The 24863-nt window shown below is 43.7% G+C and overlaps 2 protein-coding genes across 17 annotated transcripts in view; both read right to left on the reverse strand.

Annotated features, from left to right (window-relative positions):
- Window positions 1-1352: 1352 nt before the first annotated feature.
- Window positions 1353-10718, reverse strand: LOC125700133 (coagulation factor VII-like). Its single transcript, XM_048960499.1, has 8 exons — window positions 10465-10718; window positions 7549-7709; window positions 6897-6921; window positions 6690-6803; window positions 6057-6197; window positions 3538-3644; window positions 2967-3087; window positions 1353-2801 (listed from the first exon to the last, which is right to left on the reverse strand). The coding sequence occupies exons 1-8, from the start codon at window positions 10532-10534 to the stop codon at window positions 2263-2265; spliced, it is 1278 nt and encodes a 425-aa protein (XP_048816456.1). The 5' UTR covers window positions 10535-10718; the 3' UTR covers window positions 1353-2262.
- Window positions 10719-13636: 2918 nt separating this feature from the next.
- MCF2L (MCF.2 cell line derived transforming sequence like) overlaps window positions 13637-24863 on the reverse strand; it is a 148042-nt gene continuing 136815 nt past the window's right edge. For 8 of the 16 annotated variants that reach the window (XM_048957620.1, XM_048958110.1, XM_048958855.1 and 5 more), the window contains 12 exons: window positions 24011-24232; window positions 23378-23470; window positions 22916-22994; window positions 22708-22774; window positions 21398-21513; window positions 20685-20771; window positions 19820-19879; window positions 19391-19465; window positions 16864-16997; window positions 16194-16306; window positions 15976-16079; window positions 13637-15868 (listed from right to left, as the gene is read on the reverse strand). In XM_048957620.1, coding sequence (XP_048813577.1) covers window positions 15774-15868; window positions 15976-16079; window positions 16194-16306; window positions 16864-16997; window positions 19391-19465; window positions 19820-19879; window positions 20685-20771; window positions 21398-21513; window positions 22708-22774; window positions 22916-22994; window positions 23378-23470; window positions 24011-24232 — 1245 coding nt within the window. In that variant the 3' untranslated portion in view covers window positions 13637-15773. The remainder of the gene's footprint in view (window positions 15869-15975; window positions 16080-16193; window positions 16307-16863; window positions 16998-19390; window positions 19466-19819; window positions 19880-20684; window positions 20772-21397; window positions 21514-22707; window positions 22775-22915; window positions 22995-23377; window positions 23471-24010; window positions 24233-24863) is intronic. The other 8 variants (XM_048958619.1, XM_048958776.1, XM_048958699.1 and 5 more) reach the window with 6 other exon arrangements.

Here is a 24863-nt window from a genome sequence, read left to right on the forward strand (position 1 = left end):
GAGTTTCCCAGTGCCAGTGCCTGGTGAGGTCTCCTTGCTGCCACAGCGTGCCTCCCATCGGTTGTATGAGCTTTAACAAGACCCATTTGCACTTGGGTCACAACAACCTCAGGTATTGCTACAGGCTTGGGACAGAGTGGCTGGAAAGCTGTGTGGAGGAAAAGGACCTGGAGGTGGTGGTTGACAGCCGGATAAACATGAGCCAGCAGTTTGCCAAGGTAGCCAAGAAGATCAGTGGCATCCTGGCTTGTACCAGAATTAGTGTTGCCAACAGGAGCAGGGAAGTGATTGTTTCTCTGTACCCTGCTCTGGTGAGGTCACACCTTGAGTACTGTGTTCAGTTTTGGGCCTCTCACTATAAGAAAGACATTGAGGCTGTGAAACATGTTCAGAGAAAGGCAGTGAAGCTGTGATGAGCCTGGATCACAAATTTTACGAGGAGCAGCTGAGAGAACTGGGGTTGTTCAGTTTGAAGAAGTGGAGGCTCAGGGAAGATCTTATTGCTCTCTGAAACTAACTGAAGGGAGGTTGAAGTGAGGTGGGGTTTGGTCTCTACTCCCAGGTAACAGCAATAGGACTAGATGGAATGGCCACAGGTTGCACCAGGGGAGGTTCCTGTTGGTTGTTAGGAAAAACTTATTTTCAGAAAGAGCAGTGATGAACTGGCACAGGCTGCCCAAGGAGGGGATGAAGTCATTGCATCGGAGGTGTTAAAGAACTGTGTGCACGTGGCACTGAGGGACATGGATAGTGGACATGGTGGAGATGGGTTGGGGTTGCACTAGATGATCCCAGAGGTCTTTCCAACCTTAATGGTTCTATGATTCTGTGATTGTTTACATAGCTGTTATGTTAAAAATATGCATAATCTTGGCTTTATTATGTGAAAGTTGTGCCACGCTGCCATTAATACTGGTTGGATGTTTTGTCTGCATTTTGCACTTTTTCTGCAGGGTGACTTGTTCATAAATATCAATATTTACAGTAGAGAAGTCACCCAGTGGAGCCTGTAAAATCAACAGCTATTCAGTTTGAGGGGCCTAGGGGGATGATGTTGCAATGCCAGGTGCCTCACCTTGGTGAAAATGAGACTTCATTTGCTGGCTGCTGCCCCCACTCACCTTTCTCCCTGGGAATTTTCCTCAGTTTTTAAAAAATATTATTTGTTTTGCGTGCTGCTTCTGCTGGTATAAATGCTTTCCTTTTTTTTTTTTCCTCTCACTCACAGTGGGTCTTGTTATGTCTTGTTATTTCTTTAGGTATAACCAGAACCTCCAAGGCATGCTTTCATACTTGTTTCCTAGGTCTCTGGAATTTGCAGCTTCTCTCATCCCCCCATTCCTCTGTCAGTAACACAGATTTTGGGATGTTTGGTATTACATGTACTGTATAATGCCAGTGTTCTCCCCTGATACTAGAGCACAGTAAGTGTCCTACTTGCTGATAAGTCTTTGTGATTAATCTGATATTCAGCATAATTTGAAATAATCCAAATTTTACAGAAAGGCAAATATGGGATTAGCTCTGTGGCATTCTTCATCAATCATAAATGTATTGTTAATAGCCTTACTGCAATAATATTTAGTGCAGGAAGACTAAAATCAACTTTTCATAGCAGACTTGTAAATGTGGAATTAATCTTTTCCCAGCTTTCTTGTCCTGAGGATGCTCTGCAATTCCTCTCTCTTAAATTCACCTGTTGGGACTGCAAGAGAAAGTTCCCTCACCATAAGCTAAAAGAAACACCATTTCTCTTTCTCCTGCTGTTGCTTCATTATATTGCAGGACCTATCAGCACAGGAAGTTGTGAAAGCCCAAAGTGTAAATGTGTTTGAAAGAGATTGCACATGTGTATGGCAAATGGGGTCATTCATAATCATTCAGACTCATGTGACTTCTTGCTCAGGAAGTCTGTACATCATTGATTACCAGCAGCCACAATGGCAGCACACGGAAGGATCGCGGTGTACTCGACACATTACTGACGGCGTTTCTCAGCACCAAGCTTTTCTGTTACTAGATAATGGGTGAAGAATGAGGGACTCTGAGTCTGGTTTGATAGGGCCTTTCTGTGGCCTCTTGACAAGAACACTGAAGTTTACAACAATATCAGAGTTATTTTATGTATTCAGGCAGGCATTAGGCTCATTGAAAATCGTGAACAGTATCACATTTACCACGTGTCTAAGTTAATGGAGGAATGCTTCAGTACAAAAATGCCACAGAGGGATGAAGGAAGGGAAATGCTGTGGTTCACTGCTGTCATTCCATGTACCTCTTCAACCAGTCGATGTATCTAGATACCCTTGTGTAAACCCCATAGCTGCCTTCAACAGCACAACCCTTTCCCCAGCTGACAATCCCAGTCAGAAACCAGGTGTTCTTGTACTTTGTGGCATGAGGTCCACCACTGTCTCCTTTGCAGGAATCCTTTTTGCCAGTCAGGTCTCCTGCACAGAACATATTCTCAGTGATGTTTAAATTGGCCTGCTTTTCACATTCTTGTGTCTTTACACGCGGCAAATCAACTCGCATCAGAAAAGTAGAAGTAGCCCCTCCATCTAGTAGCCGTCCCCATCCGCTCACCGTTGAGAACTTAATGGAGGACAGCTCATACATGGCAAACCGTTTTTCAGGCAAACATATTGGCACCACGAAATCGGTGAGATTCACGGGTGTTTCCAGCTTCAGGAGGGCAATGTCATGATTGACTTGTCCATTGGTGTATTCTTCGTGTCTGATGATCTTGCTAACTCCACTTTCTTGCTCAGTTTTCTCGTCAACTTTTATTGAGTATTCACCTGGAAAAGTTAATGGTTGCAGGTCATGTTGGCCAGAAACTGGATTCCTTGGGAGTTTGTGGATGCAGGAGATTTCTAGTCTGACACTTTTTGTTTTTCACACTTTGTCAGAAGGAGAAATTAAGACAACCACAGCTTGATAGCATGGGGAAGGGAGATACATACCCAGCCTCACCCGGAGCTGTTTGGAATGAGTGTAATCCAGGCAATGAGCTGCAGTCACCACCCATTCTGGCGAGAGCAGACTACCACCACACTTCCCTTTCTGATCCTGTATTATAAGGGCCTGCCAACAGAAAGAAAGTTTTTGACCTGAATCTCAGTAGAGTCCAGTTTTATATTGCTTCTTTCTGTCATTGTACGCAGCTGTCTTTGAGAATATTATTCTGATTTTGCAGAGAGTTTAGGAGGGAGGAGTTTTCACATCAAACTTTTTAGCATAGATCCTGTGTATTTTGGCCAAGAGTGTATCCATAGGTAAAATTCTTAGCAGTATGGTTAATGATGAAGGGATCAGGAGGCAGAGGAGGTTATGTTACCACTCAACTCCTAGGAAAGCAGGCATTCAGAACAAGGCTGAGATCCGTGATTGAAACAGGTGGAGCTGCTGGGTAATGGATGGTTTGCCCAAACCTTACACTTTCAGTGCATTTTAACATTCAAAATACTGAATATAAGATAATAGCTTCACAAGAAAAACAGCAATGACCACAGTGAATATTTGTGGAAGACTCACTTGCCATGGACATTCACCTGGAGGACAGGTGACACCACCTACTATTCTCCCCTGAGCAGTTGCATTCTTTTTTGCCAGCACTGGTATTTTTCCACAAGGGTATTTTACTGAAAAAAAAAAAGAAAAGATAACAAGTGTGATTTCACTGCACTGAATTCACAGCAAACTATCTCTGACTGATTTTTCTAAACATCTTCAATGGAGTTCTATTAGCTGAAAAACAGGTTCATAGTGTGGGAGCACGGTCTCTCAGAATTCACCCAGAGCTGCTCAACAGGCAGGCTTTTCTTATTTGCAATATCTTTTTATTTGCATATCTGCAAACAGCCACATATGGTTTTACATTGACTTATCCATATACCACCACTGTGTCTTCTGCTATATCTCTAACTTTGCTTCTGTTCAGGTCATCTTTAATTCTTCCAAGCTGCACTTATCAGTCAGAGGTCCTTCTATAGCCTGAGCATGCGCATGAATATTGGCAGTAGAGTCTTGAGGACCAAACCTGCTTTTGAGCTACAGTGCAGAGGAAACCGTGGTGTTTTGTATACATCCTTCACACAACAGATGCAAAGAGCCTGTTGCTGGAAGTGGGGTGCCAGCTGTGCTGTAACTGAATATACCATTCCTCCCATCCAGCAATCGTTCTGCAGTAGCACTGTGATGAGAAGTGCTCTCACTTTGTCGTTTTGGGACCCACGGTTCTGAATTGAATCCATCTCCATGATTTTGCAGCAGCCTCCAAGGATGGGGCACCACAGCTTCTTTGGGCAGCAGTGCCAGCACCTCACCACCATCTGAGTGAAAAGTTTCTTCCTACCATCTGATCTAATATTCCCCTCTTTCTGTTTAAAACCACTCCCCCTTGTCCTACCACTGTCTGCCCATGTAACAAGTTGGTCCCCCTCTGTTTATAATCTTCCATTAAGTACTGGAAGGCCTCAAAAAAGTCTTCTCACAGCTGAACAAGCCCAGTTCCTCATGCTTTCCTTACAGGAGAGAGGCTCAGCACTCTGGCCATCCTCATTGCCTCCTTTGGACCTGCTCCAACAGCTCCACATCCCTCCTGTGCTGGGGGCCCCAGACCTGGATGCAGTACTGCAGGTGAGGCCTCATGAGTTTTGCATTCTCGCAGCACACAGTCAGCAATATTGGTATTTTGGCTCCAAGAAGGCAGCCACAACAAGTGCATCTTCTTCTCTTCATGCAGGCAAAAATGCACTTTAAGGCCTATGGGGCATATCCAATTCTTTGCTCTCAGCTTTTCAAAAAAGCAGCTTCCCCATCACGTGGCATTGCAGAATCTGCTAATAAGGGATAAGCACATTACCAGTATTTTTTTTTTTTAAACAGAATTGCTGTTGTTGAGAGCTGGGTTGTCATTATCAGTTCTCCGCATGATTGCTCCATTGCTGCATGTGTATGGGGGCTCTGCCCTCAGAACTGCTTCTTTAGCCCTGAGCACGTGCTCCCTGCAGCTCTGTTCATTATGTGCGCAGCCCTGAGAAGGGCCTCCTTTTCCCCTCTAATAACATAATTGAAGGAGGCACCTGCAACAGAGTTAGGTGCCAGCTTAGGTATTGGGAAAACAATGAACTTGTGCTAATGGAGTCCCATTTAGCATTTACCTTCTTGGACGAGTGAAATATCTATCTGTATTACCTAGAGCAACACCAAGTGTGTCGTACCTGCTAAATAGGAAATAGGTCTTACTACAAAAGAAAAAAAAAATGGATTTTGTGATTTTTCTTTGGTTTTAATAGGCTTCTTCCTCTCTTGACTCCTGCACTGAAATAAAAATGGTTGCAAAACTGATAGTCATGAATTCTCATGGATTAGAGAGCAGCGAGAAATCAGCACTGCCCCCAAAATAATCACATGCACTCACAGCACGTGTGAGCTAGAACAGAAGAAAATTGACTTATGAGGTGCAACCCCCCTCTTATCACCTGAGACCCTTCAGCCTGACCCCAATCCCTGGGCACTGCTGCTCTGCTCTCTTCATCCCACCCAGCCATGGGTTATGCTTCCACTGCCCAGGTCTTGTCCATGGAATGAGTGGTGAGTGCTGCCCAGAGAGCAGACTGGGCTTGGCCCCAGGAGTTGGGACATTAGAAGTCAAATGCCCCATGTCTCACAGGAGGAGACTTCTGGGGACAAGAAGTGGGTGATCCAAAGGGGCCATTGATTCTTGAGGGCCACACTCAAGAAGATGTCCTGGAATACAGTCTGCATGCATTGAACCCCATAGAGTGGGGGCCACAGACCTAATTCAGCTGCCTCAAGTAGAGGCTCAGCAGATCCCACCAGTGCTTTTAGGGTGGGCTCAGTGCACATGCTTTCTATACTGCTTCTTTGGGGTGCTTCAGCAGAAGCCCAGACTACTGCTCTAGACTCTGGCCTAGAAGAAGGAGGAGCTGGCATTTATGCATGACACCTCACACCTCCTAAGGTGTAGGCATTGAAAAGTTGTCTTGCAGGGTTGGCTCAGACTAAGCATGGGGTGCATGGCATCCTACCTTGGGGAATGCAGGACACGCCATCACTTGCTAAAGTGTAGCCCTCTGCACAGAAGCACACTCGTTTTTCAGACTGCTGGTCAGCACAGTACTGCTCACAGCCGCCGTTGTCGTAAATGCACTTCAGGTTCTTGTCCACAGCTAAAGGCAGAGAAAGAGCATTAAGGTTTCTGCAGGTGGGTTTTCATGTTTAACATGATCGAATTACAGCTTGAAATGTTGAAAGGGAAGCAAGGCAGCCAGGCAGGTTTCAATGATTTGTGTATGGATTGATTTGTGTACAGCAATTGCATCAAAACTGCTGCTGCATCAAAAGCTGCTTGGCAAAGCTCTGTAGGAGGAACTCCAGGCAGAAGGAAGGAAGAGCCATGCTTAGGATGCATGTATAGCTCGGCTCTCATTCACTCATTGCATCCTCCTTCTAAGTCAAAGCAACTTCAGCTCTTGGGTAGGAAAAACTATCTTCCTTTTCTCTCAGCTGGTCCAAAATTATTGTAGGATTTGAATTATGTTGGCGCTGAGCAGTGCCTGCCTGGTTAAAGCCATCAGTACTGATTGCTCCTGTCAATCTCAATGCCTTGCATTTGAGTTAGCAATGATAGTTTAATTTTGTTAAGCCGCACCATTGCTGACCTGTCTCACAGCTTTTGCCCTCATACGCCGGAGGACAGCGGCAGACGTAATCCTGAAACTGGTCATCGCAGATCCCTCCGTTCTGACAGGGGCTGGAGTCACACTGGTTGGGGTCTGCAAAAACAGGCAGCGTCAGCCTGCGTCACGTGAGGAACGGAGGCAGTGGGAGCATCACTGCAGCTGCAAGGAAACATGGAGTGCTCCTACCAGAATAGATGTGCCAGAACTCTTTCTGGAAGAAAAAGGTGAGAGATTTAATTAAAGAAATTGCTCAGATGAAGCCCTATGGCTCCTGTAGCATAGGATGGCAGACAGCCACAGTGGTGCCACTTTTGCTGTTACGATCAGTGAACACCATGACATCCGTAAAATACTGTACGTTATTTTCCACATTCTACAGTACTTTCATGCCAGCAGACAAGGGCACACTGTAATACACACTGATAGGTTATCCATCAATAACCTGTGAATATAGAAGGTGGGAGGGACTGAAGCAAACGCTGCACAGTGCAGTAATTGAAGGGATTGTCAGCCCTGGGTTTACTGGAGAACTGGAGGGTCACAAAATCCCAGAATCAGAAGGGTTGGGAGGGGACTCTGGAGATCATCTAGTCCAATGCCATTGCTGAAGCATATTCCCCACAGTAGGTTGAGAGGGAAAATGTCCAGGTAGGTCTTGAATATCTTCAGAGAAGGAGACTCTGCAACCTACCTCTCTGTGCAGTCTGAGACAGCTTAGAGAGAATCCACCTTCCCACTGCCCCCCAACATGGCACTTTTTTTTCCCCTCACGATTTGAAGAGTCAAAGCACACCCTTGAACAGTGGAGAGCCCACCTGCCCAGCCCTGTGTTACTTACTGTCCTCTCATCATCACGGTAGATTTCTCTTGCTTCCTCAAATGAACACTTTTCTTCCATGCATTCTCGCTCTAGTGACCCCAGCTTTATCTCTTCGAAGAAGCTATTGGCTCTTCTGCGCCTTTGAAAAATGCTGTTTGCCTCTTCCTGCTTTAAAAAGACTGTAAAACAGTAGCATGTTGAGTTGGTCATATGTCTGTGCAGTCCAGAAAGAAAGGGCAGGGAGGAGGATTTCCTCTGAAAGCTTTTCTGCTGCTTATGAGAAGCTGGGAAAATACACACAGCCCTGCAGAGCCTCCTCACTCTGGCGTGCTTCCTGGCATGTCAAGTGACAGCACTTGGGTCCCACAGAGCCCAGAGCTTGTGAGAAAATGGCGTAGTATCCCAATGTTGTATGTCAGTGACTCCTAAAGCATTATCACACATTATAGAGTAGGTCTCTACATGTGTCATGAAGTTTCTTCAAATTCTAGGAGCTGAAAAGCATTTATCTAGATTTATCTAGTATTGATTGATGTACATGGCAACACTCAACTGTCCTGTACTCACTATGGTAAACCACTTGGTGATGGGTCAGGCAATCAGACCTAAGTCCCCAGTGCTCTGTTCCTTAATGGTTTTATCTCAAAACCTTTCACACTTCAACAAAACCACAGATTGGCTGAGGCTGGCAGGGTCTTCTGTGTCCCTCTGGTCCACTCCCTCTCGAGCAGAGCCCTCTGAGCAGGGTGCCCAGGACTGCTGGAGATCCCCAGGGAGGAGACCTCATAGCATCTGGGCAGCCTGTGCCAGCACTCTATCTCTAGCACAATGCAGAACTGGTATTAAGAGGGATCCCCTGCATTACAGTTTGTGCTCATGGCCTCTTGTCCTGGCACTGGGCACCATTTAAAAGAGCCCAGCTGCATCCTCTGTGTACCCTCTCTTTGGCTATGTACAGATATTGATGAGATCCCCTATGCCACCTCTTCTCCAGGCTGAGCAGTCTGAGCCTCTCCGTATACTCCGGTCCCAAATCATTCTCATGGCCCTCTGTTGGACACTCTCCAGCATATCCAGGTCTCTCTTGTACTGATGTGCCCAGAACTGAGCCCAGCACTCTAGCTGTGGCCTCACCAATGCTGAGCAGGTCACACTGCTGACTCATGTTCAACATGGTGCCCCCAGGACTCCCGGGTCCTTTTCTGCAGAGCTGACTTCCAGCTGGGTGCCTGGGGCTGTTTCTCCTTCATGTGGTTCCTATCAACTCACCTCTCCAACCTGTTTAGATCCCTCTGAATGTTAGCATGACCCTGTGGTGAATCAGCAACTCCTCTCAGTTTTGTGTCATCTGCAAATTTACTGAGGGTGCACTCTACCCCACTGTCTGGATTGTTAATGAAGATGTTAAACAGGACTGGAGCCAAAGCTGACTTGTGGGATACTCTGCTTGGACCCTTTGGACCTGCAGATGGGATTTTCTTGCTGGTCACAATTACAGAAACAGTGCTTTAATATAGCTTTCTCTATTTCCTTCTGTAAAATACCTACACTGAGGTACACAGGAAGGCAAGACAATGCCCTCTGCTTTGCCTGCTGGAGCCTTTGCATGGCTCCGTGCTGCAGCCAGTCTCACAGACTGCAGCCATGGGCCCCTTCTCCCTATGTGGTGCTGCTGTCCTTTGAGACAACACGGGGACAAATGCTCGATAGAAAACATCAGCAGAACTCACTTCCTAGAGCTGCATCTGCTCCCAGCTCATAGAAGCATGCTGATGGCACTGTCACTGTGCTGAGCTGCTCCTCAGCACCAGGATGCATCACACCACACGACAGTGAACAAGAACTCTGCAATGTACTTTTGCTCCATCTAATACACAGTGTAAGTCCTGAAATAGGACTTACTTTATTTTGCATTGTTTTTTCCCTCGATGTAAGCAGAGAATCCTAGAGCTTAGTGACAACAACTTACAATTTCAGTGCTTGCAACTATTTCCCTTCCAGCTGTGGCTATATTCAGGGATTCAGGATGATGTCTATGTCCTGCCTAATCCCCAGGACATTGTCCACTGCAGGACCCCCAAAGAAGGGGAGCTGCCTCCTGCCTGCTGGGAGAGCATTTGTTGAATGATGAGCAAAGTTGTGGTCATTTTCAACGTATTTCAAAATTATCTGAAGGGTTAAAGTACTGTGTGGCATGCACCTCATTTATCACGGGATGTTCATAAACATTTGTCCATTATAGGAATGTCAGCTGGGTTGTTCTGCCGAGATCAAGTCAGGCTGTATGCATTTAATATGGTTTTCTTTAAGAGCTTATACTTAACCTCACATTGCAGATACATTGCATACATATCAGCCTACATACAGACCCCAACAGGGCAGGCAATGTGTGTGGTGCATGGGTAGTGGCACCCTCCCACTTCCATTTCTATGTCCTTCACTTATTTGCACTGGAACATTTCAGACTTCAATGTATTTCTTCCAGCCCTGTTCACCACAATTTGAGAGACCTGGTCAACCATGAAGCACTGGTTTTGCTGTATTCATCTAGATGCTGTTTTTCAGACGGACAGCAAAGCTACCGTAGAGCTGCTGCTTCACTTCCTTTTGCTGCTTCAGAAGCACAGCACCCTTCCCCTCTCTCATTTCTTGTCAGCTGAGTGCCAGGCTATCGGTTCTCTGCTTTGCAAAGTCCCACAGCTCAATATACATCACAGCAGCTCCAGGTGCTTCCCCTGTGGGCAGTGGACCCGATTGCAAGAGACACGCAGGAGCATGGAAGGAGTTTCCCTCAGCTGGCAGAAAAAACGCATGGCTGCCATCACCAAGAGCAAGCAAGAGCTTTAGGGAAACTCACAGGACAAAGGTTTCTATGTGCAACAGCGGAGAATTCTGCTGCCGGTGAGCTAACTGCAGCTATACTCTGTGACATACCTGCTTCCAGAGAAGGAGGAACAAGCAGCGGGAAGCACAGCAGCAAAGCCATGCAGTGCCTGGAAACCATGCTGACCCTGCAAGCTGGCGTCCTGGTGGCGTATTGACACTTCAGAGCAGGCTGTTGGGCCAAAGGGCTCAGCCTCCAATGCTGGGAGCCAGAGGAGGGGCTGGAGAGTCATGGGAACCGCAACAATCAGGGCGAAGCGTGAGGCACAGCCTGCAGCCCGCCCGTATGGGGAACTGCTGTTGTGCAAAGGCTGTGCAATAGCCTTTGCACAGCCTTTAGAGAGGCCAGGTCCCATGGCCGCCTCGCAGAGAGCCAGGCACAGCCTCTCAGTGCTCCACAGGACCAGCAGGTGCTGACAGCTAGCTTTTCCAATTTCCCAGTCGCCGTTGGAAACCCTGAACTTCTGATGCTAATTAACCAGCAAAACAAACCTTACACCAGTTTTCTCTAACTGGGTTGCCTGGCAAGCTGTACCAGCTCAGAGCCGATCCACGGCTCATTTTGTGAGCAACAACAGGGTTTTGAGGGACTGATCTGCAAGTAACATTGTACCTGGGAAGCAAGCAACCCTCAGATTTAGTGGAAATCAATTAGTGGCATCAGAACAGAGAGCTAACAACTGGCTTAGGTAAATGTTGACTCGAGATAGCAGCAAGGTAAAGAGCTTGTTTTCCAGTCTGCCCTCTCCTTAGTGCATGTAGGGAAGGGACTGTTCTGCTGCTTCTCTGCCAGGCTCAGCTGGGTTCCTCACAGCTGGGAGCCTACAGCTGGGAACAGGGCCTCCAGCTGCTCTGCACACCTGTTCCCATTGTTTGGTGGTGGTGCACGCAGCAGGCGTCCTGCTCGGAAAGCTGCTTTCCTGATGGGCATCCTTGGGGAAGGCCACATCCATCTACGTGAACACCACATGCCTCTGTGCCCAATGCACAGTCTGGTCCCTGCCACCACCTCAGTGATGTCTGTGTGGCTGTGCCCTGTGCCATGGCTGCGTGACCACAACTGGCTGTTCTGCTTCTCTGCTGCCCTACGGCTGAAGCAGTGCTCCTTTCTTCTGTTGGCTGCCCAAGGAAGATTTCAGTTTTGTTTGAATACAGCAAAAAGCCATTATTAATGCAGAGCCAAAGGGGAAGCTCAAGTGCTGGGAACAGCACTCGGTCCGTATGCTGATAGCCCATTTTCCAGGAAAATTGCTGCAATGGGATGTCATTGGGGTAGCAAGGATGCCTTTCCCTGTGAGAAGCGTCACTGGGGAGTCATCTGGGCTTCAGGTCTTTGTTACAGCCTTCGCTAGTTTCACACAGGTCTCTTCCCAAAGCTCAGCACATCCCTCACATTCACTCTGTGGCTGATCTTCATGTGTGCTTTTACTGTAGTCTGTGAGAATCACCCTGGTGTCCCACTCAATAAACCTCACCAGTGGAGGCTTCAGCTTTGACTTGCAGTTTCTGAGCATTTCCAAAAAAAGTAATCTATCATCCAACTAAAAGCAAGCAGGCTTTAAAGCAAGCAGTCCTGCTGCCTGTGAGTAGTACTAGCATCAGGCTGGAGACAGCTGTTCAGAAAATACGATTTAAGGCATTTGGATGTGGATCTGCAAGACATGATGAACAGGTGCCTTAGAAAGTGCCATTCTTTCTCCTTGGTTTGTCTCACACTGATATTTGCCCTGTCAGCACTCAGAGGTAATTTAAGTATAAAAACCCAACTCAATTCTGTTTTAGAAATACGCTGAGATTACTTGAGTGGATGAGTTACTAAATCTTGTTTCTGTTGCACTAACCTATAAACTTATGAATATTCTGCCACTAAACTTTAAAGCAAATCATTGCCTTTTTAGAGTGCAAAGGCAGAATTTCTTTCCAGGGGAGGACCACGTGCCCATCTGCCTGAGCTCTATGCCTGTGTGCAGTGCTCTGCTCACAGGGACAGCACACAAGGTGGGGAGATGATAAAAGTTTAGAGGCTTTTTTTTTGTGATCAGCTCTGAATATGGGTGGCTATTTCATCACCAAACTGGCTCACCTCAGTTAAAACCCTTCAGAACAGAAATGCAAACATCCATCCTTGATTTTCTACCACCATCTGCTGGTACAAGCAGCGGTGACTGCAGCAATCCTCAGGATAGATACAAATACTGTATTTTTTAGCATGGCATTTCTTCTTACCTATAGACCTCATCCTGCTGTAGGGTCTCGGACTTGTGGTCATTGGGCTTTGGCTTGCTCCCATGGGGCTCAGAGTCATGGAGCCCCAAGAGAGCTCCTCACAGGTTTCCTTTGCCCAGGTGGCAGCTCAGCCTCTTGGTTTGAAAAGCCAAGGACACTCCTCTGCATATGGACAGTGCTGACCTAACACAGGCTGCTCAGCCCCAGGAGCAAATGTAGTCACCACCATGCAGGAGGAGACAGGTTTGGTTCTGGGAGCTGATCCAGCCAAAAACTGCTAGAAAGGGTCACAGAAATAACTCTCTCCTCACTCCAAGTGTGAGCCCAGAAAGAAAACAGGCTTGTATTAGATGTGGAACTTGGTGACCCTGCCTGCAGCTGGGGGATCGGAGGTTGATGATCCTTGAGGTCCCTTCCAACCCAAGCCATTCTATGATTCTTTGACTCTATGAAATGTGGCTGGCAGCTGGCAAGGAAAGTCTGTGCTCCAACTTTGAGCTGGTGATCCAAGATATAAGGAACCCAGGATGAGCTCACAGTATTTGTGACAGGAAATATTTGTCAACAGAATTAAAAATAAATGCCTCTTCCTGCAGAGGCAGCTTTTACATTAACAGAAGTAGATGAAAGCAACCAAATCCCAGTGAGAGCTTAGCTGGATGGTGTAATCCTCAGCCCAAACCACCTCCTGCCTTCACAGCATGATGATCCTTAAAGCCATTAACTCGTGAACATACAATCACCTTCCTCACTGTGTGAGGCAAAGATACATTTAGTTTCTCCTTTCTCATCTAGCTTCAGCACTGGCCAGACACCAGCCTCCAACCTGTTTCACTGAGGCCACACAGCCAGGAGGAGTGCATACAGCAGGGAAGGAGCCATGGGTTGTGCAGTACTCTCTTTAAACCCAGCAAGAGGTGAGTGCCAGTCTATTTTTTTTGTATGATGCCTGTAAGCAACTATTGGACCATGATAAGAAAATAAAGCACAGAGCATGTCTATATAAAGGCATTCAGCAAGAAGTGCTGACATTTATTCAAATTTTCATAGTTACAATAAAGACCTCTGACTTTGAACTTCTAAATCACAACAGCAGTTAAAAAAAAAAAATACAAAAAGGAAATGGGTTCTATTAAAGTGCCATGATGTAGAGAAAACCATTGAAATAACGCAAATGAGCTGCAGTGAGAAATGACAGTCTTATCTGAACAATGACAGCAATACATAGGTAAATTATGTTACAGAATTTACATAATAACTTACAAAGACGAAGGTAAGCTGAATTTCATGCTGCCATCTCATTGTTAAATATCAGCTTAACTATTCCTTATCAGCACAGTATCATACAGGATAATTAAAAGAAGACCAGAGGATGTCTGTGTTGAAAAAGATGTCTGAAGAAAAACCCTGATCTGCATTTATACGGCAGTACTGCCAGAAACTTAAGTATGTATGAATTGTAAAGTGACACATTCAGCAGCAAGAAGACTATAAATACATCCTTTACATTGATACAGAATATCTACACATTTACATATCTACACACACATGCATACGCAGGCACATACATGCACATACATACGTGCATAGATGTGTGAGTATACATGTGTTTCAGTTTGTACTGACCACAGTCAGCTGCTCTTTGATTGTGTTTGGGTAGGGTAGCTTTTGCAGCTCAGGACCAAGATCATTATTTAGAATCCTTCTCCTTCAGTTTCCTAAGCTATAGGCTCTAGTATCTGAATTTCCAGCACAAAGATACACTTCTGGGCTCAACCATCAGAGAGAGGGTCCAATAATTAATAGTAGTTTCAATTGACATTGAAAAATTTTGCTCACAAAGTCCACAATACTTTTAAGTAATATGGTATACAAATCAGGTAAAAGCCTACTTTCATAAGTAAGAACATTTGAAAGGCACAGGGGAATGAATACATATTGAACATGCACACAATTCTGTACTGTTTGTAAGGACAAAGCGCAAAGGTGAAAAAACAAGGTGAAAATTCCTAACATTGGCTTACATGACACCTTGAAAAATAGAAAGTTTAGCACTATCTTCCCTTTAAGAAATTTATATTCCTCTACAGGACAAGTCTGACACTAATAAAGATTGTTTTTCAGCCATGTTCCACTTTATAAAAAACTGTCATCTCTGTCTCTTTGAATAAGTCTGTAACAAACACCTTTGACTAAAAGTATCTGGTTTCTCACCCTTTTAGGTATGCCTGAAGATGTGCTTTTGGCCCATAGTGAACTCACCACAGTTTTCTTTGCCTATAACTGCATGCTGTTAGAGCTGAAGGTAGCCATGCAATTAGTTTACTAAGAAATGATCTAGTGAATAAGAATGTTTGTGTTTCATTGTGCATCTGTGTAAGGAAGAAGATACTACTAAATTGCCAAGGCTATGTAAACACAGATCTTGGTGAAGACATGGGTTGTGAGGCCAAAATATTTCAAACAACAGCTATCCCATTGCATGAATTATCAAAAGGTTGGAAAAGATAAATTGATTTCCTCTTCTGATGCTGTTATGGTCAGTGGATCAGTCATTTCTGCATCCATCTCCAAGGTGCAGAAGAGTATCCTGAGGACCCCAGAGAAGTGGCTCACCAAGCTTATTTCCTGGTGGCTATAGGAGTTGAGTGCACTGATTGAGGTACATCTGGAGAGAACAGCTATTTTGGAGAGGAGAAACTGTAAACTCTGATTTATTCTCCTCATATCTATCCTGTACAGTGATTGCTACGTTATTATCTTACAGCAAGGATTTAGCACTGAACACACTGTTTGCTCACAGATTCTGGATGTTATGAAATGATACAGTTCTGCAGAAACCTGATTGTATATCAGTGGGAAAATGTGTTTCACGCCAACACCTCTGCAGCTTCAAACTTCAGAGGAGAAGCTTCTACAATACCCTATTTCAAACCATTTAGTTTTTATTTACAACTTTACATTCCATGCACTTTTCACCAGGATCTTCTTCTGTGAGAATCTATGAAAAATCAGAGAAAACACTGAAAACTAGCAATTCAGAACAGGTAGTTCTCTGATGGCCATCTTGAGTTTTGGCTATTGGGCTCAAACTCCAGATTCACTTGCCGTGGAGGTGGGGTGAAAATATGATGTTAGCCCTTAATGTCTGAGAAGCTGGTGCTGCTGGCATTGCAGCTATCACTGCAACTTGACGACGTGCTCAAAGTGCTGGAAGCAGTGCCTGATTCTGGGAAAGAAGAGAAAAATCAAAAGAAATATGGTTGTCTTTTTTCCACAGCTTTCTCCCATAACAAGAATCTTCAGTTAAACCACCATTTATAGCAAGTAGCCTACCAGAGCTGCTCAAGGATTGAGCTGATTTTGAATTGCCTATGAGCATCAGCAGATTGTTTGCTGGGATCCAGCCTTCTCTACCAGTGGTCAGATTCTTCACATACCTGTAAGAACAAAAACAAGTCAGACTGCTTCATTTGCTGCCTTTAAAAGCTTTGCCCTCAGCATCTGCCTTCTACACACAGTTGTGTATGAAGGTTCCAAACAGATCTGCATACCAAAGTCCATCCTCCCCTTCACGAATCAGTTGAACCAGATCTCCACTTTTCACTGCAAATTCTTCAGAAACTCCTTTCTCATAATCAGTCACAACCGTGTATTTACCAGGAATCTGAATGCACAAAGGGAAAGAGACAAATTATTTCTATTGAGTATTTTAAAGTATATTGCAGCTTTTATTACAAACATCAGAGCACTTTCCCCTGCTTTCTCCTTCTTGTGCACATATTTGTGCGCTGTCTTCAACATGTATGTTCTGAGGGGCAGCAAGACTTTGCTGTTCAGTTATGTGCAAATTCAGCATATGAATTCTCACATCCTGAAAAACATTCCATTACAACAATTAAGTAAAATCTCTACCAAATAAAAGAAAAAAATCTCAAGGGGGTAAAAAAAAATAAACTGGAGAATTAGTGACACGATTTAAGTGATGCAGTAACTTGTCATTGCTTGACTATGGCATAAGCAGCATTGCTGGTCTACAGGTACATGAAGGCAACTAAGAGCTGATTCAAGGACTGGGATATTTCCCATTGCTCCAGGAATTTTGCTCAGCTAACAATTTCAAAGCAGACACTTTTCTTCCCACAAGTATCAGAAGCATTCCTATGTACTGTCACACTTCACAGTAATGTTTGCTTAGCTCAGTAGGAAAGTGTTTCTGGTTACCAGCTTCATCTCATTTCCCCCTCCACCTCCTCCTGCTTCTTCTTCTGCATCCGATGAATTCAGCGGCTCCTCAGCACTGGACCAGCCATCATTTTCTTCAGATGCATCAAGAGAATGAGATGTTTTAGCCCAACCTTGGTGAACAAACAGCCGACAGTTAATGTTTCAGCAGCTTAACACTGAGTGGGAGAAGTGTTCTTCTCCCTGACAATCACTCAAGTGATCAATGTAACAGGAGGAAATCTTGACGGAGGGAAGTTACTACAGCCACCAAGTGAAATTCACTGCTGGCAAAAGGTTCCCATGAGGCTAAGTGAATCTGTGGTGATGCACAGCAGTGAATTTGGCCCTTTGGATTTACGGAGATGGAAAGAAAGCAAATTCCCAACCAACTTCTGCTTTACACAAAATTGAATGATGGATAGATGCTCTTCCTCGTGGGAGGGTGTAAAGGATGTGTTTTGTGGGAAGAGGATGACCACACATGGCTGTCACCCAAAACAGTCTAACTGGGTTGGAACAAGGGTGGATGGGCATTCTGATGAGCACTTGCAGCTGTCAAAGAATTCAACAGGAGCTACAGGCACTCTGTATTTCACATTATGGGTTGCATTGTCAGGTAAGGGCATTCAGGCTGACACAAGGATATTTTACCATGCTGAATCATGTCAGTGATAAGTCACTGAACCAAGAAACACAAGAACAATCTGCTGCCTGTCACTTATGGCCAAGTGTTCCTTCCCCCCCCCCCCCCCCCCCGTAAGTGAAGCATTTCATGTGCTTAGAAGGCTGGATCACATCCAAAGCTCACAAAATCCTTTTCCAAATTAAGCTACTGTAAGTTGCACTAGCAGGATGCTTTTCACCAAGACCAGCAGCTGCTAATACATGTGCTGAGCTTATAATGGAAAAAGTCAGAATAAAAAGGACAAATAAACAGCTCCAAGTAACATCTTGGTTCAAGCCAAATAGTAACAATAAGAAAACCCAAAGAAAAAGACCAAAAGGAAAAAGGAAAACTTCCCAGCCGTTAGTTAACTATGAGGTAAACTGGGAGAACACCAGCACTGTTACTTGCTCAGAGCACTTTACATTCGCCACCCAGCTGCTGACGCCAGATGCATTAAGGCTAAAGCAGAGCATTGTCAAAATGAAGTCAAAGCAATTCAGGAAAGCACACTCAGAGCACACCAAACTGAGCAGGTCTTTTACCTCGCCTGCGCTGCTGGATGCCCTGCACAAGGCCAGAAGTGCTGACCCACTTGGCCCTGTCCAGGGTTGAGAATGACATCTGTGAAGAAACTGAGTAATAAATTCCTGCTGTATTCCATGCAAATTTCTTTGGAAACACACATCCTAGCAGAGCTCCCTATAAAGGCAGGAAACATAAGGAAATGGCAGAGTTCTAAGAAGACCAGAGACTATGGAGAAATGAGTGAGCTTAGGTTTCACGGTGCCAGGAAATCTGAGAAGTCACAAGCTGCTTCTCTTCACAAAGCAGCTCTCTGGTTTCTTTAAAAGTAGGATCATCTCCAATATACAATTTTGTCACTAATTCATTTTCCTTGAGCTCATGGGGATGTAAGCAGGTGTGATGCTGCCATGAAAGGAAAAGAGAGAGAAATAATGTACTCCACACTGACAAGTTGAGAGCAGCACCTGGTGCAGTCTCACCCTGACATGGCTGAGCCCACTGCCTGCTCATCCCAGTTTGAGTCATTGAGGAAGAAGCTAAAGTGTCAGAAAAGAGATCAGAAGATGCGAGACAGAAAGAAGGAATTACTAAATACAGAGGTTCTCTGGGTGTCTGCCCTGGGATCACACTGCTTCCTGCTCAGACACTGCACAAAGTTTCTTGAGCACAGCAGCAAAAACAGCATCATCTCCACAGGTGAGAGAGATTAATGGCTGTGAAAACCCAGAGAAGAGGAGGGTAGGGCTCAAAACAGCTTAATCTTTAGAATAATATGAAGAGATGGCCATGGGAAGAGAGCTGGGAAGAGAGGGAATACTTGCCATGTACTCTTTAGTTAATTGATGTCAAGGATTTGTACTGAACCCTTTGCCAACAGCCTTGCTAGTGAGGGGAAGATGCTAAGTGGAAAACCATGCATCTCATAGCAACTAGGTGTCATAGCTTTATTAACATCCATCTTCTGGTTGTTTCTCCTGGTTGAGTACCAGATCTAGAGGTTGGTGACCCTGCCTGTGGCAGAGAGGCTGGAACTTGATGATCCTTGGGATCCCTTCTAACCCAAGCTATTCTACGATTCTGTGACTCAGGAAAACATCGCTTTCCCACCACTCTTTTCAAAGAAGTGCAGTTAACCATATGCTACTCCATTTGATCCAAAGGTAAAACTTTGACAGGTTGTGCTATCAGAAACTATGTGTACAAAGCCAATGGATCCATGTAGAAAAGCCCAGCAGATATCAACACTGCTGCTTATCATCATCATCATCATCATGCAGGTAGCACCAGGGGAATGTGGATATTTGCAGAGTATAAGATGTGGTAACACACTACCTCTTACACCAAAAGGAGTTGGATCACTCACTACTTCGTGCCGCTTAGCTTTTTTGTCAGGACTGGTAGGAGAAGCTGCAGGAGGATGAATAGGCAAAAAAAAAAAAACACACAGATATTGAAGAACTGGAAAAAAGAGATGAGGTGGATTGCATGCTAAATACCTTTGAGTTTACACTGGAAAACAAATTCCACAAAACAAAGATCACTCTAATTTGAGATGCCATTGCTCAATTACACTAATAGCTAACTTTTCACATTAATTTTTTTGAAGATAAATTGACAAATTGCTTTATGATAATAGATAATGCCTAATTCATTTCAAAAAGTTTACATATGATTTCAAGTGAATACAATTAATTTCAGTTTTAGACAAACATTACCAATTTAAACAATCGCTTTTATACAAATCTAGTGCTACAGCAATACCTGGTCCTGTAAGAAGGATCATTGGCAATGTCTGGCTTTTAGCAGTAGAAGATGGAGTTTCTGTCAAGGCAAGCATGGCATATTAGTGCTCACCTGATTACCAGCAGATACACAACCCTAAAGAATCAGTCTCTCCAGAAAGAACTCAAAGGTAATCAAGGTTTAAAAAGGCATACTGATAAGATGCTCGGAAAAGAAACCATGCTCTTGAACAAGTGTGATCATCTTAGTGCCATTCAGAATGTTTGAAGATAGAGATTCAAAGCAAGAAGTGAATGTATCCATGCAATTACTTGGCAGGAGGAAATGAGAGATCTCAGACTCTTATTGCCTGTTTTAGCAAAAAAGAAATAAGAGAATTTCCAGAAGCATAAAGAAGTTCCTATTTACTTCTGTATCTAGCCAAATAACCTTGTCATAGATGTTTTGCTGAGGTCATGCTTTACAGATAGAAATATTCTAGCAAAACCTTGATTCATTCTTGCCAAGTATGGGTACATTTGGGGCAGATCCACTGAAGCTAAAAGCAGGCTAGGCATGAATGAGGCCCTTTAAACTCTTTCCTAGGCCTGAATATAGGGACTGGAAGCACTGGAAACTACATTCCTTCCCTTGCATCTCCAACAGCTCTGCTTTTCTGGGCTCATCACCCTCTCCCTCACAGTGGAGCCAATTTATCTCAAAATCTCTCTGTCATGGTCTGTGATTGAGGAGCCTAGCTTGAACATAGGAGAACAAGCTAATATACACATTGAAAAAGTATGCATGAGCCTGTTGCACTACACACACACACACACACACACAGTGATTCAATTACAACCTTACATAGAGAACATCTAACTATTTTTTTTCCTCTTTAAATTACCTTTCTGACTTGTGAGGTTAGTAAAGCCCTGCAGCGTAAAGCGCTTTTTTGACAGTACAGAGCATTCTGAGGTAGAGCTAGTGTCATCTATAAAGGAAAAGAAAGAAACACAGAAAAGGGAAAAGGCCATGAAAAGGTCGAGGCAAAAAAAATGATTCACAGCCCTGCTAAGGAACCAGGGTGAGGAAGGACAACTGAAAGTCCAAGTCCAATAGAAGAACCCAAGTGTCCAGTTGTTCGTATCTGTACAGGGGTCTGTATTTGTGCTACTCCAGTAAGTTATCTCAGCGACATAAACCAAAATTCAAGGTGAAAAAAATACTCTTTAAAATGAGTAATGCTGACAAATTCATCCATAAGTACTAAAAGCTGAGAAGCCAGGCAGCTCTAAGAGAAGACATACTGCAATTTAAGACCTCATAACCCACAGTTCCCAGCTCCCTGGTTCTATCCCTTCACTAGCATGGCTTTGGGCCTGTCCACACAGAGTGGAGCACAAACCTCTGAGGCAAGGGCAGATTGGACTGGCATGTTCACATGGTGCATGCAGCATGTTGTGGGTGGGCTGCAAGCAGCAAAGCCCTGCTCCTTCAAGTTCAACGCTGCACTTGCCTGTACTACCATGGCTACCATGCTGGTGGATCTGCCTGTGCATTTGCAGTGCAAGCATGCTTTTTACATCTAAAGACAACAATATATATGTCCAAACTCACCTTTGCCTTTCTCAGGGTACTTTGATGCTACTGTGGTGACATAACCTTCCAGACCTGTGAGATCAGCTTTTCTCTCATCCATTTTTTTCATGTTTCTGATGTTGTTCCTTGAAGGACTGTTTATTGGAAGAAAATTAAGACAATCAATCCAGCAAATTTGGATATCTATCTATACACACACACACACACACACAGGCTGAAAACCATTTCTTAGCTACTTGGTTGAAGCTGTGCACAGAAAGACCATGAGCACATATAAAGGTGAAAGGTTTCAATTTTGACTGCAAATATAGTGTGGCAGTTGGAAGCTACTAAAAAGTCAACTCAGGATAACTTCCTCTGAGTCTTAACTATAGAAACATGTTCCAGAAAAAGCAAATAAAAGGGGAAGAAAAGAACAAAAGGAAAAAGAATAAACTCTGCTTTACAGAAGCTCTTAGAATAGGAAGCAGACAAAGCGTGAACAGAGATGACGTGCTGAATGTACGCTCAGATTCCCATCACACCTCTGATTGCAAATGGAAATAAGAGACACCCTACACTTGCTGCATACCAGGAGAATTTTCAGTAAGTGATAAGTAGGTGCATGGAACATGCAGGACCAAGGGCTACTGATGCATATTTGAGCACACACCAATTACTAAAGATATGAGTATATAGGTGTATGGGTGAAACTCATACAACATAGGCAAAAAAAAAAAAAAAAAAAAAGAAAGAGAAAGTAGCAGAGGTCAGAGAAAGGCAGAACAACAGGGGAGAGCAAAGGACTGCACTTATAGAGGTTGATAAGGATGAAGGATGAAGCACAGGACAATAAAGAAAAGCTTGACTCTAAACTTGAACAGACACTGAAGGAATGAATATATCACTCAGTAAGAAAGCTGGAGGAAAAAAGAAATGAGAAATAGAAAAAAAAATGCTCTGTAAAGGACAAAAAGAAAAATGACATGAATCTGGAAGAAAAATAATTTAAGTGATGGAAGAGAACAGAGAAAAAAGGAGAAGGCTGCTGTACGTAACTCTCTTACCTGAGATGTAAAGTGTATAACTGACCGTTCAAGAAACACAATCATGGTACCACCAAGGATTATGGCTAGCGTAAAAGATTACCTATCTGCAAAGCCCATGCCACTGTTGCTGAGCTTAACAGTTCTGCAGATGTATGCAAACCCAAATCTTTGCAGCTTTATACCAGAAAGAGACCTAAAAACCCCTAAAATAAAAATGTCAGTACTGAGGAATAGGAGTAATAAAGATTGCAAGGTGAATGCATTAGCATACTGGGCTGATTTGACAACTAACTTACTTACCTTGTACAAGATGATGCTGGTAGAGGTAAACTCTGAGTGTGTTCAAGTGTCCTATGCTGACTGGCTTCTGTAATGGAGAGAAAGAAATACTTAACTGATTTGTTATTTAATCTTTTCACTCTTGCAATCAAACACAGTGGTGAACAGATTCTGAAGTTGAAAGAGAAATGAAATTAAAATAGATGTGTGTATATATAAAAAAAAGTACCTCTGCATGCCTGCAGTTGACTAGTCAGCACTTTTCTGATTTCATTTACCCAAGTAGCTTTAACTTCAGGAGTTGGTGCCTACCCAGAAAAAAATTATGACAATCACGCATTAAGCATACAAAAAGCTGCAAGCTGAAGCACAACTTCGGAGGAATTTTTCAAGAGGAACAGCTAGCTCCTCTCCCTAGCCTCTCAGTAAGCAGAAACTGAAGGATAAAGCTGTGCACGTGCCACAGTCTTACCCTGGCTCCCAAAACTCTGCTGCTCCAGTGAAAACAATAGCAATGGGGTATGCAACATCCTTGCATGGGTATTGCAAAATATGATTAAAAACAAAGGGAAAAAAAAAAAGCCAAAACAAAATAGATCTTGTTAGGTCTAGAATTCACCCCCTTGGTTTTTATTTTATTATTATTATTGTTATTATTGTTATTATTTAAAAGGTATTTGCATGTTGTTACCTGTATGATGTAAACTTCTTCCCTTGCATTATACCAGATTTCAAATTTTTTTGCATCACCTTTGACATTTTCTGTTATTCCAACTGCTGCCATCTGGAAGCAAAAAGGACAGCTGCTGACCTACCAAATTGCAATACAGATAACAGAAGCAGAAGGCTAACGCTATTCTTTAGTAACCCACTTATGAAAAACAAAACCACATTTGGCTCAAAGAAAAGAAAGCACATGATCTGCATGTTGGACACAAGGCCTTCAATGCATTATGTCAGCACGGCTACCTCAAAGGGAAAAAAAGGTTTAAGTTAATTTAATTAAGATTGACTCAAACTGTCTCTTAGAATCCAGGGTGACAAATCTTACATCTATTTTATACTACCCACTGTGACATTTTCCAAGTCATTAATGCAACTGCCATCCAGCTAGATTAGCATGGTTTAGACATTTGCAAAGGACAGTCAACCCCTGACACCATCACCCATCAGCTCAAAGCGACTCAGACTTGCACTAACAATTACACTTGCCTGAAAGAATGAAGCTTACACTGAAAAACCACAACACGACAACAATAAAGAAGTGTGTTACTGCAACTAATCCCTTATTATCACTACCTTCCTGGACTGCTGAGTGCCTTACATTTAAGGAGTGTTTATAGCTATACGAAGGTGCCTTCTCATATCCCTCTCCGTTTTCTTCTCGCTTTTTACAGAACAGCACTGCTTTCTCGTGGAGGAACAGGTGCCGCTGCATTGGCTTGAAGCGTGCCAGATCTTTCACCTTTGAGTGACCCTTTTTATGATCAGTCCAGACGTTGAAGGATCCCTGCATTAGAAGCTTGCCCAGCTCATTCAGGTTTCCCTAGAACAGAAAAGTGGTGTTTATAACTACAAAGAGGTAACATCTGACTGAAACACACACTCTGAACAGGTTGTTGCAAGTTCCGTCATTCCAATTAATCTCACATCAGTGTTTACATTGAATTTGGAAAGATAATGAAAATACAGTCAGTGTTTAATATTCTCTCTCCAACACTGTTCAGGCATGATTTTATAGTCAAGAGTAGCAATGGCAAAACACAGAGATCAAACACAGAAAAAAGGAGGAGGTGCAATACATATCTGTTTTTTTGCCTACTGCAAAGCTCCTTATATTTATCTGTTCATTTGTTTTCTTCTCCTGGAAGTTTTAGATGTAGTTTCACACATGGATACAAAGAACCTGAAAGTGACTCCTGTTTGGCAGTTTCCTAAGCCAGACTGTTCAGGATGGTTTTCTGTTTCCAACTTGGTGAAAAGTAGATCAAAGACAGAAAACTTGAGCAGACAGAGGAAAATATTATCCATAACAGGAAAACCTCAGAAAAGAGAGAGAATCTTTCCACTGTTTTCATTATATAATGCAGTTTAAAGATGTATTTTGTAAAATATTCTTCTCATTATTAGTAAACAATAGGGAATTACTTGTATGTATGTAGGTGCCTAAAAAATAA

This window comes from Lagopus muta, chromosome 1, assembly GCF_023343835.1.
Source record: "Lagopus muta isolate bLagMut1 chromosome 1, bLagMut1 primary, whole genome shotgun sequence".
NCBI classification, from domain to species: Eukaryota; Metazoa; Chordata; class Aves; order Galliformes; family Phasianidae; genus Lagopus; species Lagopus muta.